General features: G+C 43.9%; 2 protein-coding genes across 5 annotated transcripts in view; one reads left to right on the top strand and one right to left on the bottom strand.

Annotated features, from left to right (window-relative positions):
* ITGA11 (integrin subunit alpha 11) overlaps positions 1-9,978 on the top strand; it is a gene marked incomplete at its 5' end in the record, with an annotated part of 163,107 nt that extends 153,129 nt beyond the window's left edge. Inside the window, 5 exons of the mRNA XM_081337310.1 lie at positions 1,691-1,777; positions 3,726-3,836; positions 4,700-4,795; positions 7,759-7,872; positions 9,649-9,978. Coding sequence (XP_081193436.1) covers positions 1,691-1,777; positions 3,726-3,836; positions 4,700-4,795; positions 7,759-7,872; positions 9,649-9,720 — 480 coding nt within the window. The 3' untranslated portion in view covers positions 9,721-9,978. The remainder of the gene's footprint in view (positions 1-1,690; positions 1,778-3,725; positions 3,837-4,699; positions 4,796-7,758; positions 7,873-9,648) is intronic.
* FEM1B (fem-1 homolog B) lies at positions 255-21,647 on the bottom strand. Of its 4 annotated transcripts, XR_014027675.1 has the most exons (4): positions 21,047-21,647; positions 15,997-17,646; positions 990-1,241; positions 255-676 (listed from the first exon to the last, which is right to left on the bottom strand). XR_014027675.1 is itself a non-coding variant. In XM_081337311.1 (3 exons), exons 1-2 carry the CDS (start codon positions 21,484-21,486, stop codon positions 16,011-16,013), a joined length of 2,076 nt encoding a protein of 691 aa, XP_081193437.1. In that variant the 5' UTR covers positions 21,487-21,647; the 3' UTR covers positions 255-1,241; positions 15,997-16,010. The 4 variants fall into 4 exon arrangements, 2 of the variants coding, with proteins under 2 accessions (XP_081193437.1, XP_081193438.1); XM_081337311.1 differs by having other exon boundaries at positions 255-1,241; XM_081337312.1 differs by lacking the exon at positions 990-1,241.
* Positions 21,648-21,911: the final 264 nt, after the last annotated feature.

Below are 21,911 nucleotides of genomic sequence, written 5' to 3'. Positions count from 1 at the left end.
GTTTCTGCAAGAGAGATACACTTTCCCTCAGGGAGTGGAACAGCCACAACGTTTGGCCTTTTTATGTGTATCACAATGCAGGTAAAAATAATTAATAGAATAGAATAGAATAGAATAGAATAGAATAGAATAGAATAGAATAGAATAGAATAGAATAGAATAGAATAGAATAGAATAGAGCTGGAAGGGACCTTGGAGGTCTTCTAGTCCAGCCCCCTGCTCAAGCAGGAGAACCTATACCATCTCAGACAGGGGATTGTCTAGTCTTTTATTAAAAATCTCCAGTGATGGAGCACCCACGATTTCTGGAGGCAAGCTGTTCCACTGGTTAATTGTCCTCACTGTCAGGAAGTTTCTCCTTAATTACAGGATGCGTCTCTCTTTGATCAGTTTCCAACCATTGTTTCCTGTCCTTGCTTCTGGTGCTCTGATGATCAACGTGACCCCTTCTTCCTTGTAGCAGCCCCTCAGATACTGGAATACTGCTATCATGTCTCCCCTATTTCTTATTTTCTTTAGACTAGCCAAACCCACGTCCTGCAGCCATTCTTCATATGTTTTAGTCTCCAGGTCTTGGATCATCTTAGTTGCTCTTCTCTGAATTTTTTCCAAACTCTCAACATCTTTTTTGTGATAGACCTGTAACCAGCCTAGTTGTTTCTGGATGGTCTTCATGCTAATGGAGAGGAAATGAATGAACCTTTATTGTCAAAGTACAACCATGTATACATTGAGATTAGCTGAGCCTCCCTTCGTGCTCCCACCCCCCAACTCACAGTGACAACAAACCCTCCATCTTGTTACACCATGTGAACTAAAAATACTGGTTTGGGCATGGACTAGGATGCTCAGAAGGTCCCTGCTGCTATTGTGGCTGTGCCCAGGCCACCAGACCTCCTCCTCCTCCTGTCTTGAGGATCTCCTTCAATTACTGGTGCCCAAACAGATCACAGACTTTCCCTCGTAGGAAGGGAAGGTATTGAGATCACCTGCTCTAATTCCTTGCTCAGGGAAGGAATTCACAAGTACGGCACCTCCGATAGGCAGCAGGCCAGTCTCCGTTTAAACCCACCACTCCATCTTGAGGCAGCCATTTCTATTGTTGAACAAAGTCTTATAAATTTGGAAATTCAAAATCTTCCTTGTAATGTAAAGGCATTTTTTCTTGTTTTGTGTTTTGGAACAATTTGGAACAGTTCTGCCCCAAAGTGGTGGGAGCTACTTCAAAAATCAATAATGATCTGAAAATTGGGAAAAATAAAGAAAAACAATGAAAACATGCAGTGTGGAAGGTTATAATTCCAGGAGCTGTCAGACAAGATTCAAACAGGCACTAGAAGGGAGCAATGAAATATTATAGAAAACTGTCTAATGGCTCACCTTTTCATGAGTTAGGTTTTCTTGACTTTTCTCCTCCCAATTGCTATTTGAAACTAAAAGAGGTCCTTTGTACAAGATGGGCAGATGAAAGACCCCAAGAAAAGAGATCCAAGAGCTTCGTGGCCAAAGGAACATTTAGCAGTGTATGGTAAAGCGTGTAATCGCATTTTTTGTGAGTGATTATGGATGGAATGTCTGCCCCCTTAAAGTCACGGAGTTGGTTTTGCATGTCCCCTTGAGGTCCAGACCTCAAAATAAACCAGAGCATCTCTTTATTTGATTAATGATTCCAGACCCACTCTTGTTATAGAATGGTATGATGTGCAATATTGGAGGCAACAACACAGACTATCGAAGGACACCCTCGGATGAGGATTTAGGCCGTCATCCCCAGCTGGTGAGTCCTTCCAGTATCACAGCATTGTGGTGAAAGTTATTTGGCTGCTTCCTGAGCACAACGGTGCTATGTCAGGCTGCGCAACAAAGAGTAGCCCTCTGAAACACCGACAACCAATTTTAGACTTTCGGAGAGCTGCAGAAGGATAGGCACTGTGTCCGACTACTTTCTCTTTTCTATATAGTGGAGACTGACATTTCTATCTTCCAATCGCAGGAAGTATTTATTGGTGGCTGACCAATTACCAATGGCTTCTGGGAGCAACCCTGAGTTCTGTCTTGCCCTTTGCTATGTACATTTCCCTATTTTTTATCACAGCTTATCAAATGAGCAGTCCAGCTTTGAAGGGCTGATCAGTGATGCTGATAAAATGACTTTCTGGATAGTTCCCTCCTCCCCAGTTCAAAATTAGCTTCAGTGGCGCTTGGTATAAAACAAAACCTTTTCGTCAGTCCTCTCATTGGAAAGATTCTCAACAAGGAGCACAATATTTGTTCTTTTAAAAAAAGGTTACTCTACCTCCAAAGACCTCTCCCTTAACTGTGTAGCAATTCATAGCATGTAAATTTCTGCATCTGTCTGCTGGAATTTGGCAAAGTTAATTCAAGAGAAGGAGCAAATGCCATTTGATTCTGAATAAGTTATAAAATCTTAACACATAATATACAGGCGCATACACCCCTATACTGTACATATGTGTGAAAAATAACATGGTGAAGAGGCTGCACTAGGAATGGAGAGGCCCAAGTTCCATTCCCTCCTCAACCTTAGAAGGTCCCTGGGAGACTTTGGGCCAGTCTGGTAGATGAAGGTCCTTCACCACCTTCACTTGTTGCAATGGATTGATTCGAGCTGATCATTATACATATATACTGGTCACATAAATCAGGGGTGTCAAACTGCCGGCCCACGGGCCGGACGCATCACAACAAAACCGCGCCCACCCCATTGCCGGCAATGGGAAAAAGCTCCGATATGTCACGCGATGTCACGTGACATTGCGAGTTTGACACCCCTGACATATATAATGTGTGTGTGGATGAAACTATTAAAAAATGGCTTAATTTCACCTACTCAGCTTTTCTATGCATACAAAGTTCATTCCATGTGGTTAAAAACATTAAACAAATGCAGCTGTTTGGAGATTCAGATGCCAATCAGTTGAGGCACTGATCTTACCAGAAACTGAGGTTGCTAGTTGAATCAAATAGCTTCCTAGGTGACCTCTTTTTGTGCAGGAGCATTGCAAAATATTCCTCACTCGTCAGGCCACTTGCTGGATCTGGGAGTTGAAGTCCATGAGTCATAAAAGAGCCAAGGTTGCCTACCCCTGCACTAGTTGAAGTTTCTGAATGCTCTTCAAGGGTAGACCCATGTATAATGCATGCAGTAGCCCAGACAAGAGGTTACAAGGCCATGAGGGATATCAGGACCCCTCCCTTCATCAGTCTAGGAGCAGGTGCAGCTGGCACACAACCTGAAGGCTTCTAGATATAGTTGTCACTTGCTCTTCAAGCAGGAGTTGTGAGGATCCCCCAGATTACGCACCATGTCTGTCTAAGATGGTGCCCTCCCCTCCAAGACCTATGATGGAAGGTTCCCAGACCACTCCCAGAGCCTCTCCATTTTGCCCAGGTTGACGCAAAGCCTGTTGCACCCTGTCCAAGACCCAACAACCTCCAGACACTGGGACAACCCATACCATTACTCAGGCAACCAGGGGGGAGATTAAAGCTGGGTATCATCTACACATTGGTGATACTGCATCCCAAATTGTCAGATGACCTCACCCAGCAGCCTCATGTAGATGGCCTGAGATAGATGCTCAAACAAGTTCATGCAGCCATTTTGAAGGAAATTCCATCAGTCAAAGAGCTTCCAGGTTAAAAGGGGGAAATGGCTCAATATCTTGCAATCCACCAAACCTCACTTGTCTTTTTTGTTCCAGAATTACAGTAATTCTGATGTGATTTCAATCGACTGCAGTGTGAATCTGGCTGCCAATGAAGAAGTCAGCTTTCTCTTTTATGGACATTTGTGGATGAGGACCCTAAGAGTGGTATGGACAAAATGCAAATTGCCATCTTTGCTAGCAGCCAACACAAGTAATTGACATTAGGTCCTGCTCTTCCAGGCCCGGGTGGGGTGACAGTCAGATTTCTACCTTCCGCACTAACTTGTCTTTCAGTGGTAATGAGAGTCAGAACTCTGGGTCCAGCTGGGGAAGAAGAATGTTTCTAGAGGTCACGTTAGTCACAGGCTACTGCAGAGAGAGAATTTGGTCCAGCCAGGAGCAGCTGGGATTTAAGATGAACATAACATCAAGGAAATGTAAAATGAGATTATATTTCAAAGAAAGAAGTGTGTGATTCTCTACCGCTAAAAAAATGAACTATTAGAGTAAAAATGGAAGCAGTATTGAAATTGGCAATAAAGTAGCTAGAATCCTTCATGGAACTGAAACGTCTCGCCAGTTATGTCCCATTTCACAGATTTCGTGTATTCCCCCAATCGCAAGATAACCCATACCCCTGCCTTTTCCCACCTGCCAAGCAACAATCCCTCTACAACCAAGGGCACATCAAACCACACTGAGAGACTAGGAAGGCATTATGAAGAGAAGACAGGCTATTTTGTGCCCTCGTCTTGTGTCAGGAGACAGAATTCTTCCAGATGTGTCAATGCGTTGATCCAAGAGAGCATTCTAACCTCTGTAGGCAATAATTAATTACAGCGAATCAATTCTGATTAAACTAGGTGACCTCTGTCCCTACTAGGACATGTCCATACACAGTTCTAAGCAGTATTTTGTATATAGTATGAGCTTAATATTTATAGTTTCTTCCACCAGCTATAGTTAAAATCAAGCATGGCTTAGCATTAGGTGTGAACTGAGCCACTAATTCTCTCCTATCTGTCCAGCTGAAATTCAAGACCTTGAGATTCATCTTCAATGCTGCCTTGCAGAGAGGATTTCGTAGTGCCTTTGTCTTCAGAGAAGAGGATCCTAGTCGCCAGGTAAGCCCTTAGATCACAGGTCCTCTTCTCACCTGCTCACGCACCAGTCAGCTAGACTCTTTGGAGGTCATAGTAAGATGCTAATGGAAGCTGGAGCTCAACTTTGTGATGATAGGAACTGTGGGCTCTGATCCTGACCTTAGATTGCCACTAATGGTTTAAAAAATACGGTCCGTCTTTTCAAGCCACCCAGTGAGGAAGAGACAAAAATGTCAAGACAAGCAATCAAAAACCTGCCTCTTTTTTACATGTGCCACAGTATGTATACAAAAGGGGTGGGACTTTGACAACAGGATTGTGGCTGGATTATTTGACCCTCTTGTGGACACCCCTGACCAGTCTACATGCTCCTCTCTCCACTGGCCATCTCTTCTCTAATTCATAGCTCATCTTGCTATTGAAGATGGAGCTTTTAATATGCATTCAGTTCTAACTTCATGCCCTTTGGAGAAAGTTAGCTTCAGCTGTCACTCTGGCATTAGTAACAGCAGCCAAGGAATTTTTTAACAAAGTGAGACTTATAAGTCTTTCTATTATTAATAACAATCTTGTAATTACTAATGAGAAAGAAAATTAAAGTGGAATAACAGTGTTACTTTGTAAACATCCTTGAAAAGATCTGATTCCCAAAAAACTTGGTTAACAATTTGATAAAGTATGGCAGGGATTGCAGTATATTACAATCTTCATGAAGAAGTAGAATAAAACTGATGAATATTTCAGCCATTCGTCAGTTGCATATCCCCAGTGGGTGTGGTTTGAACTTTAACTGCCACAGTAATGTCTATGTGTCATTGGTGTGGAAGTTCAAAAACCCCGGAGGACAATGTGTTGCCAGGCTAAACTGCGTTCTAATGTTGAGGAGCATCTCATTTTAGTAATAAAGAATTATTTGAGGGAAAATAGTGGTTTTGAAGGAAATTACATTTTTTAAGTTTTGAAACAGATTGCTAAATTAATGGATATACAGAAACAAAGTGAAACTTTGTATTGCATCTGTTTTAATCTCCCTTTCTGGTGTCGGAGGCAGTTTAGAAACTAATGACAATCATGGGCTTCTCCCAGATCATGACTGGCCTGATCAACACTGCAACACCTTTCCCCAAAACAAAAGAGATGTGATATTGTTTGGGGATGATCTTTCCATGGAGCAGGCACTTATTCTTGACGATGGATTTAATCAGAGCTATCAAACCAATCAGAAAGGCTGGTGGCTGATTAAGATGGTACCTACAGGCACCAGATAGAACTGGAGGGTTTCTGATTAGCAGTTTGGAAATGTCCAAACAATCTCTGGCCAGTGGAAGTGACCTGGATGTTTGATAGAATTGCCTGAGTAACCTTTACTCCTCCATTGATCTCAGGAGATCTTTGCTTTTCTGAGGAGTTGAAAATGAAGCAAACAGAGATACCCAGAGTGATGCTGGTGGAAAATGAGGTTGAATCTGAGGCATATGAACTCAAGTCTACTCTCTAGTGATAAGGGCGTTGAATCATAACTCCACCCTTATGACATCTGCAGGCGGCTGTCAGCCAGCTTCATTATTCATAACAACCCAGGTTAGGTAATGGTAGGTTGGAACATCCAGTAACAATAATGTGTAAACATCTGGCCAGTAATCTCATAGATTAAATCATTCATACTTGTTTCAAGCTCAAAGCTGGATCAGCAGGACATATCTAGCAACCTTAACTGAGCTTTAGGATCTTGAGAAAGCAAACTTCTTTTGGGCATAAGTTCCACCACTTGTGACCTTGATTCCTATTCCTTCTAAGGGATCAAGAAGGGACAAGGACTGGATTTGAGTAATGCATTATTGAGGAAGGGAGATGTACCAGCAATCTTAAAAGACAATCCAGCAATTACCAATTTATATCCAAGTTTTCTTTTTGGAAGAACATTGTCAAACCTCCAAGATAAAATCAGAAAGCAAGAGTTGCTGGTAATCTTGCTAAGTAGTTTAATGAGGTATTTAACACTGGATTAAAATCTTGAAAGTCTATCACACACAGCCTTCAACCTATACCTAACTCATCAAGATGGAGTTTTCTGAATTTCTTTTTCAATTTCTGCTTTCTACTGCCCCAGGACTGAAATACTATTTTTGTAACTTTCCACATTCTCCTGATGTTCCCTCACACAACAACAGATGGCTCTGGAAGAAGTAGATTGTCTAGATCCTTGGCACTTAGGATTTAGGCCTAAAGAAGGATGCAGCCTGCAACTCTCACTCTCACTGATGAGTTATGGTGGAACATGGAGGGAAGGCGGAAGTACAGCTATCCTTGTGCTGCTGGATCTTTCAGTGGCCTTTGGTATTGTCAGCCAAGGTCCTTCTTGTCATCCTGTGAGGGTTGGAAGTAAGAGACATCATTTGTGGTGGTTTTGCTCCTTCCCGGATGGGCAAGTCTGGGTCAGTGGTTTCAGCAGAAAGAACAAACCCACGGGAATTACAGTACGGGTGACTGAGGACCTAATCTTTCCCTCCAACTTGTTTATTTGGGGCTTGGGTATCTTAGAGACCACCTATTCCAGTATATTTCGCTTGCCAAAACTGGGAGAATAGAATGCCTGCTGAAGTTCCCCCCATCAGTGGGAAGAAGCACAGAAATAGGCACTAAAGCAGTTTGCCCCTGACACAGAAGTTATCCCGTCTCTTGTGACCTTCCAAGAAGTTGATAAACCCTAATTCTTCCAGGTCTTTGTAGAGGGAAATAGCTGGGACAGTTATCTATTTCCATTGCAGCCCTGAAATACTTCCTTGTTTACGAACCCCCTTAAACCACCTCAGACGGAGCAGGAGCGCCCTCTTCTGAGCAGTCGTGGCTCAGCAGCCACCAACCAAAGAGGCTGCCTTGTTTCTGCAGTCTCACCGTGTGAGAACTCCCTGCAAGTCCCGTGTGACCTCCTGCACCTTCCAAGAGTCCCATGTTGCGTCTCCCTGTTCTTCTCCCCCTTCTAGATTGCATTTGAGATCTCCAAAGTGGAAGAGTCCCACATCCCCATCTGGATTGTAATTGGGAGCACGTTGGGGGGTTTCCTGCTGCTGGCCCTCCTGGTGCTGGCCCTCTGGAAGGTAAGGCCGCCTGCAGCCGCCACACAGCCCGGGCACGGGTGCATTAGGGCTGGCTCTTCAGCAGGAGCGCCTCTGCCGCTTTAAGCAAGCCGCCCGCTTGGGGCCAAACCTTTCCACGCAACCAGAGTGAAGAACAGTGGAGCCAAAAAGAACGCAAAAGCACAATGCATTTTGTAATGCTGGATTCACCTTGCCCACATTCAGTGATCCTGGCATTACATGCACTGAGTTATACCGGACGCCCTTAGCCATGCAGTAAGATGGCAATTTCACATCTCTGTAAGTAGAATTTTTTCTAAAAATTCTTTTAATGATAATGCAGATTAGGTTTCCATTTTTGTGCATTAATCTACATTGCCAGTTAACTCATAAACACAAATTTTTCACTATAGCAAAAAACTAGCTGGTTCTTTTCTTAGGTAGGAGTAACCAGGAAAGTACAGGCAGTCCCCAACTTACAACAGTTTGCATAGTGACCGTTCAAAGTTACAACAGCACTGCAAAAAGCGACTCATGACCATTTTTCAATTTACGACCATCGCGCATCCCCACGGTCACATGATCAAAATTCAAATGACCCATAGTTATGGTGGTTGCAGTGTCCCGGGGTCATGTGATCACCTTTTCCACCTTCTGACAAGCCAAGTCAATGCGGAAGCCAGATTCATTTAACAACCATGTTATTAACTTAACTGCAGTGACTCACTTAACAACTATGGCAAGAACTGTTAGAAAACAGGTCACTTAACAAATGTCTCAGCAGAAGGAAGTTTGGGCTCAATTGTGGTCGTAAGTTGAGGACTACCTGTATTGCAGTGTTGGGTTGCATCGACAGGGTAATGATGTCAGAGGAAGCGATAGCACCAGCCTGTGCTGGACTGGCCTCACATGAAATACCACGTCCAGTGGCTGAGGAATCAGACTGCAGAGAAGAGCAACGAAGAGGGTGAGAAATTTGGAGACCGAGTCCCATGAAAAGTCTTTAAAGGACTGGGATATTTGAGCCCAAAGAAGAGAAGGCTGCGGGAGGCAGAATAGCAGTCTTCCGATATTTTAACAGCTGCCACAGAAAAGAAAGATTTGTTCTCCGTAGCACCCAAAAGTAGGACGAAGACCAATGGGTGGAAACACTACCAAGAGAGCGAGCTTCCCTCCTGGTGCTGCATACGAAAGCTTTTCCGTAAAGGTCGAATAGCCGCTGGCTTGGGACGGTCTCAGGATTCTGTCCTCAGCAGAGGCTTGGAGGGAAACGTGCAAGATTCCTTTCAGCCCTGTGATTCTCAAAAAGCCAAGATGGCAACCGCAACCGTGCAAAACCCTGAATTTGTGTAGGAGTCACCAAGTTGCCATCTTGACTTTTTTGACCTCTAATACGAAGATCTTTGTAAACTAATTTCTCCCTCATTCTAAGCAGCACAAGAAGCAAAAACAGTTCTTGCTTATGGTCTTTCTATAATTATGGTTGTGTTTATTTCCTTAATGGAGGTTTTATATATATAGTATAACTGGTAAAAAATCAGATGATTTTTGCCTTTTTTTTCTTATTTCTTAATCTTTAAATGTTTTAAATTCTTCATACTATCTTTTAAGCAAGAGTGAAAAGTATTAATACATGTCTCAATAGGTAAATTACAGTTGAATTTTCTGGCGCTCAGTTTCAATGCTTTGTTTGTTAAACCATTGAAAAATAGCATCTTAGTTGTTTTAGAGTTGGTAAAACTCAGCCAATGCATTAAATTTACAGAGGATTTTCTGGTTTGTCTTATATCTCTTTAGCTTGGTTTTTTTCAAAGCGCCACCCACAAGAGAGATGCAAGCCAGGATCAGACTGCCAAAGATTTGGACTAAGGTTTCCACGGTCCCGATCCTCTCGGCTGGTCTTTTTCTCACAAAGAAGTTTACTTTGCTGTATAGCCAGCTTCCTTTTGCATTGATCAATTTCCCTGTTAGCTGAAAGCAACCCAGCTGCTAAACGTTACCCTGCAAAGGAGAGGCCTCCGCCAGCAAGGACTTCAAACTGGTTTTGTTTCCTTCTGCCTAAGACACTGGAACTATACAATAAGGACATGGAGAGAGCAGATCCACACGGAGGAGCTTTCTCCTTAAAATGACCTACTTTGGCCACAGACTGAGGGGAAAGATGCCAGAAGACTCCAATCCTTTACACATCTACGGCACACAAGATCGTTTGGGATGATATGCTCTTCAGTCTGCACTTTCATTGTGGAAACTTTGCTCCTAAAGTAAAAAGAATTCACACATATACTTGAGCTTTCACTTTCCTTCATTCAAGCTGTCAAGGACAAACAGGTCAGGCATCTGCAGTGCACTTCCCTAAAAACAAATCAAGCCGCTATAGTAAAATGTTTTATTCCGGATTACTTAAGAGACTTACAAATCTTGCTGGACAAAAGTTGATGCTTTCAAATGAGATCTGCACACCTTCCGAGCACAAACTAGGATCACTAGAAATAAGTGGAGATTAATTTGCAGAGGGGCACAAGTAGCAGTTTTGTTGTGAGGTATCTGAAGAGCAAAGAAAATGCGTAGAGATGATCAGTAATCATGTTACCAGATCATATTTGCAAGGGTACCAGTAAAACCAGGCGCCCGATGGTTTGTGAAGGCCAATGACACAATGCACTGGATGCTGCTTCTGCGCACAGAATCCTGTTCATTCTCAAAGCCAGGAGCACAGAAGTGCTCACGAAGAGAATCTAGCCAACAACCCACCAGCTTTTTTGTGGCGATCTTTTTATATGCACTGAACAAATACCCAGAATTGTAAGCACCTTAATGCAAATCTTCAATCCTCAGCTGTATATACTTATTTAGAAAATGTTTAACTTTCTTATTTTTAAGGTGACTTTAAGAAAAGAAAACCAGTTTGAAGAATTTTCCCCAAGTTGTGCAATTTCCAAGATCAACAAGTGAGGAAAAATGTAGTGTATGTATATACTTCTGTATATTGGAAAGGGTTTAATTGACTATTTTTCTTCTCTTGCATATACTTATTTATGCCAGTGTTAATACTGATAAGTGAAAATGAGATATTGGTTCAGCGGAATTCAGTAACATAAAATGTATCATTAGGGTTGGGTTTTTTTAAAAATAGGAAAAAACAGTTTAAAATATGTTTAAATATTCTCCTTTGCCTACAGCCAGTTTTAATGCATTATAACTTTCCCATTGGATGAATATTACACATCCAGCTCTGAAGTTCAGTGGAAGAATCTGGTTGCTCAACGAGTTAACAGTTGCAAGAGGCTGTAGCTGAGCAACTTGAAGCACCCTAAGAGTTGCCACCAGACCTCATCCTTAATGTGAAAGAACAGTGGGGGCTATTATATGATAGAAAACAGCCCTATTAACTGCAATGAATTTCACATTTAATTCAAATCCACATTAGTTTTCTGTCCACTTTGGGGCTTGAAGCATAAAAAAATCAAGTGGACCCTTGACTGACCCTTTCAAAAATCTACTCCCTCGTATCAGGACATTTTAGTGATGACGTGAAGCTGTTGCTTTCACAGATGGCGGTGTAGAGGTAGGTAGGAAGTCTCCTTAGAAGAAGAATCAAAATGGACTCTTAAGATCAACTGTCGCAATTTTATTTTTCTAATCTGCTTTGTGCAGGAGGTTGTAGTTTTTCTTCTTCAAGACAACCTAGAAATATTTCAAATAAATTTCATTTGGATAGATATTCTGCCTACACTCCGGATTGTATGGTTGAACACTGTTTATTTCTGCCATGCTGTTTCTCATTCTTTGGCTCAGTGTGGTCTTGCTCCTTCCTTTGTTAGAATATTTTAAGCCTGAACAAGTAACTGCCTTAAAAACCTTAGGAGGCTAATACTTCATTTTATACATTTGTTTTCCATTCCATCAAACATAGCTACAAGTGGAGGACATATCAAGACAAGTCAGTTTGCAGAGTGGAATCCTAAGAAATAAACCCTTCATACCGCCATGCAACCCTCTTCCATTGAAGCACATGGAGCAAAGAGGGCTTCTCTCTCTGCCTCCATTGCATCTGCATAGGCTGGCAATCCTCTTCCAGGGTGAGGCACTCCCTCCATTCTGGGAAAAGTGCAGCTGAAGAAGCAGCAGCCCACCAAAAGCAATTTTCCTAATTATTATTTTTTTTGCAGGGAAGGCCAATCCTCCGATGTGCTTCGATTCAACTTCCGACGATGGGACAAGTCATAAAGAAGCCCCATCTATGGAGATTCTCAGCTCATGGTTGTCCCAGAGATGCGTTTCCAAAAGTCAACTGCTCTTCAAAACATTTCACTTCTCAGAACTGAAGAGGTTTCTTGGATGAGAAGCGAAATGTCTTCAAGGAAAAACCAAGGAAGTCCAGTTGCCTTTTGAAAAAGCACCTTTAGGGAAGCCTTGGAAACTTTTTCCATGTTAACAGTGATTCTTTTCAGCTTTCAAGGAGATAGACTAAGTATGCGCCCATTGACTCTTCCGGTTGATCAAACTGATCGGTCAGGACTGCTCCCCATGGTCGTAGGCGACTGGGGCGTCCTTAAGTGATACCTGTGTTCCCGCTTGCTCAAAAGAGGCAGCAATATCCTGGACCGTTAATGATTTGCTGTTCCTGGGTGAAGGTGGCCTCATAGCTCCAGAGGCATCTGAATGAAACTAATTGTCTGGAGATTTCAATGGGAGCTTCACTCAGGTTATGGTACTGGGACTGTTTTGGTAATCCTGGTGAATTACCTATGCCACAAAGTAGAAGTTCTCTTGGTAGTTAGCAGTCCTGAACATTACTTAAATTCAACAATAAGCATGTTGAGGGAGAACAAGCTGCAATTAAATCCAGACAGGGCAGAGATGCTAGTAGTAAGGGAAAAAACAGATGTGGAGATTCAAGAGAGACTTCCTGCACTCCTCCTGAAAGGGCAGAATTGTAATTTGGAATGCTGCTTGACCCTTCAAGTGATCCTGGATTTGCAAGTGAGAACACATTTTCAAAGCACAACTAATGCGCCCAAACAATTCTTAGCAACTGTTAGTCCATATTTTGGTCACAACCTGGCTTGAGTACATCGAGCTGTCCTTAGAACGTGTCTAGAAATTACAAGACATTCAAAACACGGCAACGAGGTTGTTGACTGGTACAAGACGCAAGGATCACGTTATCACATACGGGAAAATCAATACTGCTGATTACTGAGCACATCTTTTAAAAAGCAATTTCCGAGTGTGCTGCCTGGTTATGAGGGTCAGCAGGAGACCCCATGCTGAAGGTAACAGATCTCATATGCAGGAGGAGTCCTTCCTTTGCATGGCCCCAGTCTAAAGAATGAACTCTCCAAAAAGTTGAATTTGACCCCAACTCCCAACTCGCCAGAACTAGTAAAAGGGCAAAAGCTGTTTCTTTCAGCTATTTTACCACCCATTTAGATTCTGCCTTGGATTTTAACTGTATTGTTTACAACGGTATCTTTAACTGATACAAGCCATTTTAAATGTGGAAGGAGTTAATAAAACAACATATTGCTAGCTCCTGCTGACCTCACAGTGGCTCACAACATACATACAATAGAGTGGGAGTCATCATCTTGCCTTTTGGTTCAATACTATCATAATATGGAGAAGAGAGAAAGAATCTCAAGACATTGCCAAAATTGAACGCCGGCTGATTCAGAGCAAACCACAAATTACTTCTTTACCCAATTCCCGCCTTCTTTGCTTGCAAAATGGATTAGATATGTAATGGATTAGACTGTAATATATTCTTCAGATGAAAAAAGGCAGAACATATCTCCAAGTCTTGTGCTAGACCCTGGGAACCAACAACAGGAGGGCACTTTCCTCCTATGGCTGCATAGGAGCCCCTTACATGTTCTGTTTTAGGAAGACAAAATATTCTTGAAACAAACAGTAATCTACAGTTGATTGTAAGCCATTTACAATCTGAAAGGCAAAGGATATCAGTCATCTCACATTTTAGCCTAACAGCTCACAAAAAGTTCACTGCTTCTACCGCTATTTTCAAATCTAATCTGTTCAATGAAATTTCTTGGGAAAACCTTGGTATTATGTTCATTCCAAGCCTTTTACTTGTACTTAAAAGAAATACCATAATTACACAGTTAATTAAATTAGACTAAAATAAAAACCATGTATATATTTATAAAATGTTAACCCAGTTTTCATTGTTAAAAATAAATTCCATGGTCAGGTTCTCCAACAAACTATAAAAGTAGGGCCACACATCGACAGTTTTTACAAATTGCATTTTATGGCTTTGAAGAAGTAAAGTTTCTGAGCTGCTGAACCAGCTCTCTAATACACAGCATGAAGACAAGCCAACTAATTAGTTCTATTTCACATCATTTGATGTGACTACCATTTGTTTCAACCATCGTTTGGCAAACTACAATGGCACGTTTCCAAAAAAATACTGCAATTTATAAATAATAATCACTGCTTTCATAAAAAAATACAGAAAGCCTAAAACAAAGGAATCATATTATAGTTTATCATTGAATTCTAGAGCTGGAAGAGGTCAGAGGCTCAAAGGCTGCTCCATGCAGGCATCCACTGGGTGTTCTTCAAAATTGCACTTTCCTCCCCTGGATTAACACAAGCTTGCCATTTTTAAACATCTTAGTGACGTACAAAACCACTGTTGCAACATACAAAGTGGTGGATTAACAGGGAAGAAGGCAGATACAACAATCAGAAATAGAGGCAATGCATGTTTTTTACAATATTTTGCATCTACTTGAAAAATGGAAAGTTTACATGCAATGGGCGGAATCGACTTCTCTCTGAAAAATATTATGCCCTTACTGATGTCAAGCAGGCATCAGTAACAAAGCATCTTTGCAACGTAACAAAATAGAATTAAGACCTGGTTTCACATTCAAGATTTTATTTGTAGTACAAAGACACACAACTGTGCCCAGAATGTCTTTTCGAATAGAACTGAACCATTTAAAAAAATGACAGACCCTTCTTCCACATTTTGACAAAGTGACATTTAAAATAATGGCAAGTGCTTCCAAAGACCTGTCAGAAATCTAGCCCTAGGCTGCTGACATATCTGCCAAAGAGATGCTTTCCCAGCTCAAACATTTTTCACACAATCGAGTTACTACGAAAAATTAACAAGATGGCTTTGGGAGGGAGGCATATTTTTTTTTTGCCGGGGGTGGGGGGGATCCTAAATGGAGCCATGATCAATAGACTGAAAACACAACATTATTTTCAGGGCAGGACAATGCCATTTATTCTTCCCTGATCCTTCCTGCTACAGTTTTCAAATATTATTTCTAAAAAAATATGAGCTCATCTTTTGAAAAAATCCTTGCTTGCTAGCTAGTTGGAAGATAGTAGGAAAATGCAATTCAGATAAAGTTCTAGGTGAGGGGTTTATCCAAATCCACCATGCTTACCCATACACACATAAATACCAACAGCATTTTTGCATGTCACTCAACTGAAAAAATACTTCTGCATAAATAATTGAGTTGGAAGAGTTGAATTATTTTTTTTCTAAGAATCAATGAAAAATATACTATTAACAAGTCCATTCTCTTGTCTGAATTTCTGTCTGATGGGAAATAATCAGTTATTTTCATTTCATTACAAGCAGAAATTAGAAACAAAAGTTACCGGTATCAGTGGGAATGGGAAAAGGTTAAAAAAAAACAGGCTGGTGAAGAATACATTTCCCTGGATTGTGTTATACGTGTCAATAAAATCCCAGCAATAATTCTCACCCCCTCTACCCCCACCTCCCACCCCCAATGGATGACTCCCCAGACTGCTGCATAGGTACGTACTGGCTCGATCTATCAAATGCAAAACACTTGGCAGACAGTGCTTAAAGCATTCTTGGCTGTCAATGGTAAAACCCGTGTGCATCAGAGTACTGTATCAAAATATTTTACCCTTATTCTAATTTAGAGTTTTGTTCTCCTCTAAGGGAAAAAGACCCCATTTATCCTGCCACCAGATGATATATTTGGAAATCAAAGCCAAACATCAAAGAGCTGACTGGTGTCTTATTCACTCCTGAAAAAATGGGGGGGGGGGAAAGGAAATTCAGACTCTGCCTGACATTTTATTTGACCCTTCATGGAGGGAAAGTGAAATTATCACCATGCAGATGTGGCCTAGTGGAACTCTACAAATGCTTCCAAGGTCTTGGGAATCTGATTGTGATAACGGATACGATAAACCCGCACAGCTCGAGCAGCCAGGCACTTCAGGCTGAGTTTCATTTGAGTCTTCAAGAGGATTTCAGACACCCCCGTTGTACTTTTGTCAAGGGGAGTTTTTTTCTGTTTGTTTGTCATATCTGTATGAGCACCAGCCTCAACCAAGCTAATGATGATCGAATGCAAGGTCAAAAAGTCACTAATGGGCCTGTTGTACTGCACTATGACATGTAACGGAGTATTCCCTTCGTTGTCCACAGCGTTGACATCAGCGCCACAATCCAGAAGAAGCTTGGTGACCAGGGCATTAGGGAAGCTGCAGACATCGTTTGTGTGGAAGTCATCGACTGGAGTACCGGAGTTAACAGCGTGGTGCAACAAACTAGACCCATCTCGTGTCCTGGGATCCAGGTGGATTAAGTTATAAATCTGCTTATTAATTCGTGATTGTTCCTCATCCCTACACTGGGTTTTGGTTGAGATGCACACCAAGTACAAGAAGGTAAAGATGTTGCATTCGTAGTTGTCCATGGCTGTGTGAAGCTCAGCTTCTGGAGAACTTTTGACTCTGGCCATCCCTTGCTCTATCTCCAGGACGCTACATCTCAAGACGCTCTCAATGTCCTTGGCTTTCACAGGCTCATTCAAGTGTATCATCTGAGAGAAAACTTGAGCGAATCGGAGAAGGTCCTTGTGGGTATTCCTACTGCCCCTCTGTCGTAAATGCAAAGCGTGGAGCCAGAGCTTAATGCACTGTTCAAACTGCATGTTGTCGGCATAAACAGCACCACGGTAAATAATTGGATGTGATACATCAATATTATCAGAACCCAAGATCCGCTCACGGACAATGAGGCCCTCCATGTGCAAAGCATCTCGGTCCTGGCGAATGGATTCTAGCTCTTGAGGGGTTTGGCATTCTGTCCGGTTGCCATAGGCTTCTATCTGGGGCAGGATGTCCTTCTCTATAAGGTTCTCACTATCTCTGTACCGCTCGAGCATGGCTAAGTATAAATAATGATAGGTTTTCATGATATCGTAATTTTCCCGGTCGTTTGCAAAAGAGGCACCCAGGAGTTCCAAAGCTTCAATCCTGCTCTTGCGGTCACAGTCCGCATGTGCCAACAGCAGCTCCACAACATCAGCTTTACAGCTCTCTGCAGCTACCTTCAGCGGCGTCATGCCATGGCCATTCACCATCATAGCAGATTTCCACTTCACTAGCTCTCGGACAATCTCCAAGTGACCCGCCTCAGCTGCAAAGTGCAATGCTGTAGCGCCACAGTGTGCTTTGGCATTGGGATCCGCATGCTGCTCTAGAAGAAAGCGTACTACGTCAACGTGGCCCTTGTAAGCAGCAATCATAAGACAAGTGTTGTCATACTTGTTAGCGATGCTGATGTTGGCGTTGTTCTCCACAAGGTACTTGACGATGTCCAACCTGCCGTCAAAGCAGGCAGCCCGCAGAGGGGTGGAATTGGTTACGGTAGTGTGGTTAACATTAGCTCCATGGCTTACCAGAAGCTTGACAACTTCGAAGTGGCCTGCCCCAGCTGCACACCACAGTGCCGTGGCTCCATCAATGACATACCTATGGAAAAAGAAGAGAGAGAAATGGTGTGCAAGTGGCGTAATTTTAGTAAAGGCTTAAAAATAAGTCCATGAGAAATAAGAGATGGAGTTTCTCTGTTCAGAGAGATAATTCAGAAGGAAGGAGATATTAAATCAAAAATCAAGCATAGCCTTAAGGATTGTGATTTTGTGTAGGCACAACAGCAGGGCAGCAACATACAGTAAGTTCTACATATTGGAGAATGCAAGGTTAGTTTTAAAAGTGCATTTCACACAACAGTGAAACAGTCTTATCCATACATAGGCCAGCTGGTGGGAGCTATTTCCCAGCCACATTAACAGGCAGTTTACAAAATACAACCACTGCAACACAGATACTAAAGAGCACTGTGCCTATTTTGAACATATGAATGATAACGGATGAAAAACATGAGCACATTCCAATAGACCCGTTGTGGTCCTTAAGTATGTTCTAAAAAATGCATGACTCAGGATGAAAAAGCCCCCAAAATCTGAGAAACATCACCAAAGTTTAAGCAACCCGTGCATGAAAAGTTCAGGGAGGGGGAGGGGAAAGACTTCTACTCATCTCACTAGCTTAAAAGAAGAGTGGTAGCAACTTAGTGACCCTACTCAACTGCATTTATAATCTCAGGTAAACTCCATTAACTGAAGGGATGCAACCGTTTAGCTTTTCATGTAGTGAAACAAAGGTAACCGGTAAATCCAAAGTACGTTAACTCACTGAGCGTTAAGTTTATTACACAAAAAAATAACCAACTAGATGTAGCAGAACTTAACTGAAGCTGCTGTTTTTTGTGTGTACGTTTGTTTCTGGCAGAGTGTTTTTCAGCAATATTTGTTTAGTTAAATAACAATCTAATGTATCTGGAATTTGGCATGATTTATCTGCTTAGAAAAGGCAACTATGTCTCAATGTCACCCTTTCCTAGGAGGCCTCACCTCACACTGCTGTCCTACCCTTTACGGCAGGGGTCCCCAAACTGTGGGCTGCGACCCGGTAGTGGGCCCTGGCCTGGTGGCCACCAGACTGCAGGACAGGCTGGCCAGTGCATGCCCGTGTGCGCACACACACCCCTCACTTGCGCTAGTGCCAAGCCCCAGGGTGCAAAAATGGGCCGCCGCCATGCTGCAAGGGGCAAAAATGGCCACCGCCACACCACGGGGCACAGAAACAAAGCCCTGTGCCACACAAGAAGGGGGCAGGGCTAGTGAGTATCACACAGGCACTAGCCCCACCCTGTTTGGGGCGCACGTGTGTAAAATGCTTCCCCTTCCCGACAAAGGTTGGTGACCTCTGCTTTACGGGATGGTGGGTGCGTGGAGGGAAGTTGCTGAGAGGGAGTCTAAAAACGGTGGGCACAGTGAAGGACGTAGGTTCCAAAGCTGCTTGAAGAAAAGAAGAAATGGAGCCTCAAAGTTATTAATTCCAAGCTCAGATGAGGACCCTTTTGCAGAAAATATGGTATGGCTTCATCCAAATTTGCTTTGCCAGGGAATTGTTGGGTGATTTGTTTATTTTTAATTCTGCAGCTCTTTAGTTTGCCTCTTGTAACTTGTTGTGGATCTTTTGAGTGCAACAGCTGCTTCACAGGAAGCCCCTCCAGTATTTTCTTCTGAAACTCACCACAGACTGTCTGCAAGGTGTCTTTCAAGGTTAGCCCTGTGAACTAATGCGATAATTTAACAGAGCTCCTTTATTTATTTTTTTTAAAAAAGCCTAGTGGGAGGGATGAAGTAACAGAGTGAGCGCCTGTTACTCGTCCCAGCTTCTGCCAACCTAGCAGTTCGAAAGCACGTAAAAATGCAAGTAGAAAAATAGGGACCACTACGCTGGGAAGGTAACAGCGTTCCGTGCGCCTTTGGCACCTAGTCCTGCCGGCCACATGACCATGGAGACGTCCTCGGACAAGCGCTGGCTCTTCGGCTTTGAAACGGAGATGAGCACCGGCCCCTACAGTCGGAAACGACTAGCATGCATGTGCGGGGGAAGTGAAGCAAAGCAAGTGAAGAAGTTCAGCTGAAGGCTCTACCAATCTAGTTCCTAAATCCCAACAGTACCTAAGATTCAACTTGGATAGCTCTTCAAATTAGGGGCTTTCAGAGGAAGCTAGTGGTCTTCCTGCCTCCAACTAGACAACTCCCTTCTCAAAATCGAAAAAAATAGCTGCTGTACTAAGAGATTTTAGCATAACATTGTTTTCATTTTATCTAATTAGATGTTCCAACATAACCTGTCCTATCTTACCTAATCCATTTCGCCAGGAGCAACTGGGATGTCTGGCTGTACACAGGCCCCCCTAAGCCTGTGGTGGTATGCCCCACAGCTCTCAGCGATGTCACAGAAAGAAATTATCAAGTATATTTGGCCAAAAAAAGAGAAAGGTGGCCAATGATACAGCAGATAGGTACAGGGGAAGTGCTTAGCATTGCATGTTTAAGCAGTTTGTATTTGTCCTTTTGGTCTGCTATCTTTAAGTGAAATAAAAGAATTTCAGCTTCACTGAAACAGTATCTTCTAAACCAGTACAATGCCGGTTTGACTGGAAAGAACAGAATAAGAAAATTGAAATGCACCCGAATTCTTTCAGATGAAACCTTTAAGCCGTTTTTCCAATATGGTCTAGCTTAACCTTGGTACTAAATAACTCCCAATAATTCTCACCAGGAAATACATAAAGAAAACTCCATGCAGTAAAAGACCTTCAAGGCTTCATCTGTGCCCATAATATCCCACTGAAATACAGAGAGGCTAATGTTCAAAGGCTTCATGTGTTTGCTTTTCAGAGGCTGTCACAGTAAAAAAGGTGTGAGGGAACCCCAGTGCTTCTTAAAGGGTGGAGCACCTTTTCTACAAAACAACATTAAGATCCCCGAATCTAATTATTGTCCTCAAGAAACAGACTTGATTATGATTGTGAACAGTCCTGTGATCTGGACCTAGTACATTAAATAACTTGTGCTTGTATAGATGTCTACTTTCTCACAGCCTCCTTGCCTTCCCTTGCAGCTTTCTAATTTTCCAACAAACTGCTGCCTTGCAGGAGAGAAAATAATTGCTGGCCCTCACAATAACAGTCGGTTCGGAGGGAATGAAATGATTACAATGCACAGGGATGAGAAATGGGACAGGGATCGGATGCATACATCATCGCCTGTTGCACGCGACTAATCTTAAGAACTCAGGCGACGAGACCAGTGTCATATTACACCCCCTCCTAATTACAGTCCAGCACGATCAGAATCACACAAACTACTCCAAGGCAAGAAACAAGCAACCTCTTTGGCGGCTCCTTATTCTTCCACTTGCCGGGATCGGTGACGATCGTTTATTGACCCCGAGGCCATCCAGGGGGGAGGACGACGCCCGCCCCCCTCGCCCCCGAGGGCGCACCTACCCGTCGAAGCGGACGGTGCCGGTCTGCTGCGTCTGCACCCGGTAGTGCTCCAGCAGCAGGCGCACCACCTTGGCGTGCCCGTTGCGCGCGGCGATGATGAGCGGCGTGGATCGCTGCCCGCCCTGCTGCGTGACGTGGCCGAGCAGGTAGCGGACGTCGCCCTCGGAGCGGTTGAGCAGCAGGGCGGCCAGGGTCAGCACCCGGCCCTCGCTGGCGGCCTTGTAGACGTAGCCGGCCAGGCTCTCCATGGCCGCCTGCTCCTGCGGGGACCGCCAGCGCGCCCCGCCCGCCTCCCCCGCAGGGGCCGGCGCCGGCCGGGGCTCCCCCCGCTCCCCCCCCTCCGTGGCTCCGCAGCGGGCGCGGGCATGCGGGCCGGCCCCCTTGGGGCCCGGGGGGGCGCCGGCGCTGCTCGTCGTCCCGCCGCTCCCGGCGCCCACCATGCGCGGCCGCTCAGACGGGCCCCATGGCCGGCCGCGTCCTCCTCCTCCGGGCAGCGCTCCTCCCGGGAAGGGACCCTCGGGGCGCGGGGAGCAGCCGCGAAGGGCCAGCCGCAGAGGCCTTTCCGGAGCGCCCAGGAAGCGGGACGGAACGCTTCCTTGCTACTACGGGTGCCCGGAAGGGGCGCGGCGCGGCGCTCTCGCTGCGGAGGGGCGGGGTTGGGGGTCACGGAACGTCGGAAGGGCCCTTCCGGGCGTCCAATCAGCGGCAGTTGTTATTAGCGTGGAACCGGAAGCGGAAGCAGCCTTGTCGTCCTCTGCAAAATCAATCCGTCGCGGAAATCGCTGCTCAGACGAAGTGGGTTCCGGCTCCCGGCTGCTGAGCGGGCGCGAAGGTGTCTCCGTTCCTGCCTATTTCCTGGTGGGGG

The sequence above is a fragment of the Vipera berus genome (genome assembly GCF_964194415.1).
Source record: "Vipera berus genome assembly, chromosome: 12".
NCBI lineage: Eukaryota > Metazoa > Chordata > Lepidosauria > Squamata > Viperidae > Vipera > Vipera berus.
This window is presented reverse-complemented; position numbering and strand designations above follow the sequence as displayed.

Excerpts from the sequence above, each read along its gene's own strand:
- FEM1B (XM_081337311.1), bottom strand. The coding sequence starts at position 21,486 with ATGGTGGGCGCCGGGAGCGGCGGGACGACGAGCAGCGCCGGCGCCCCC. Across the intron at positions 17,647-21,046 it reads GGCACCGTCCGCTTCGACGG|GTATGTCATTGATGGAGCCA; the intron begins GTAGGTGCGCCC and ends CTTTTTCCATAG.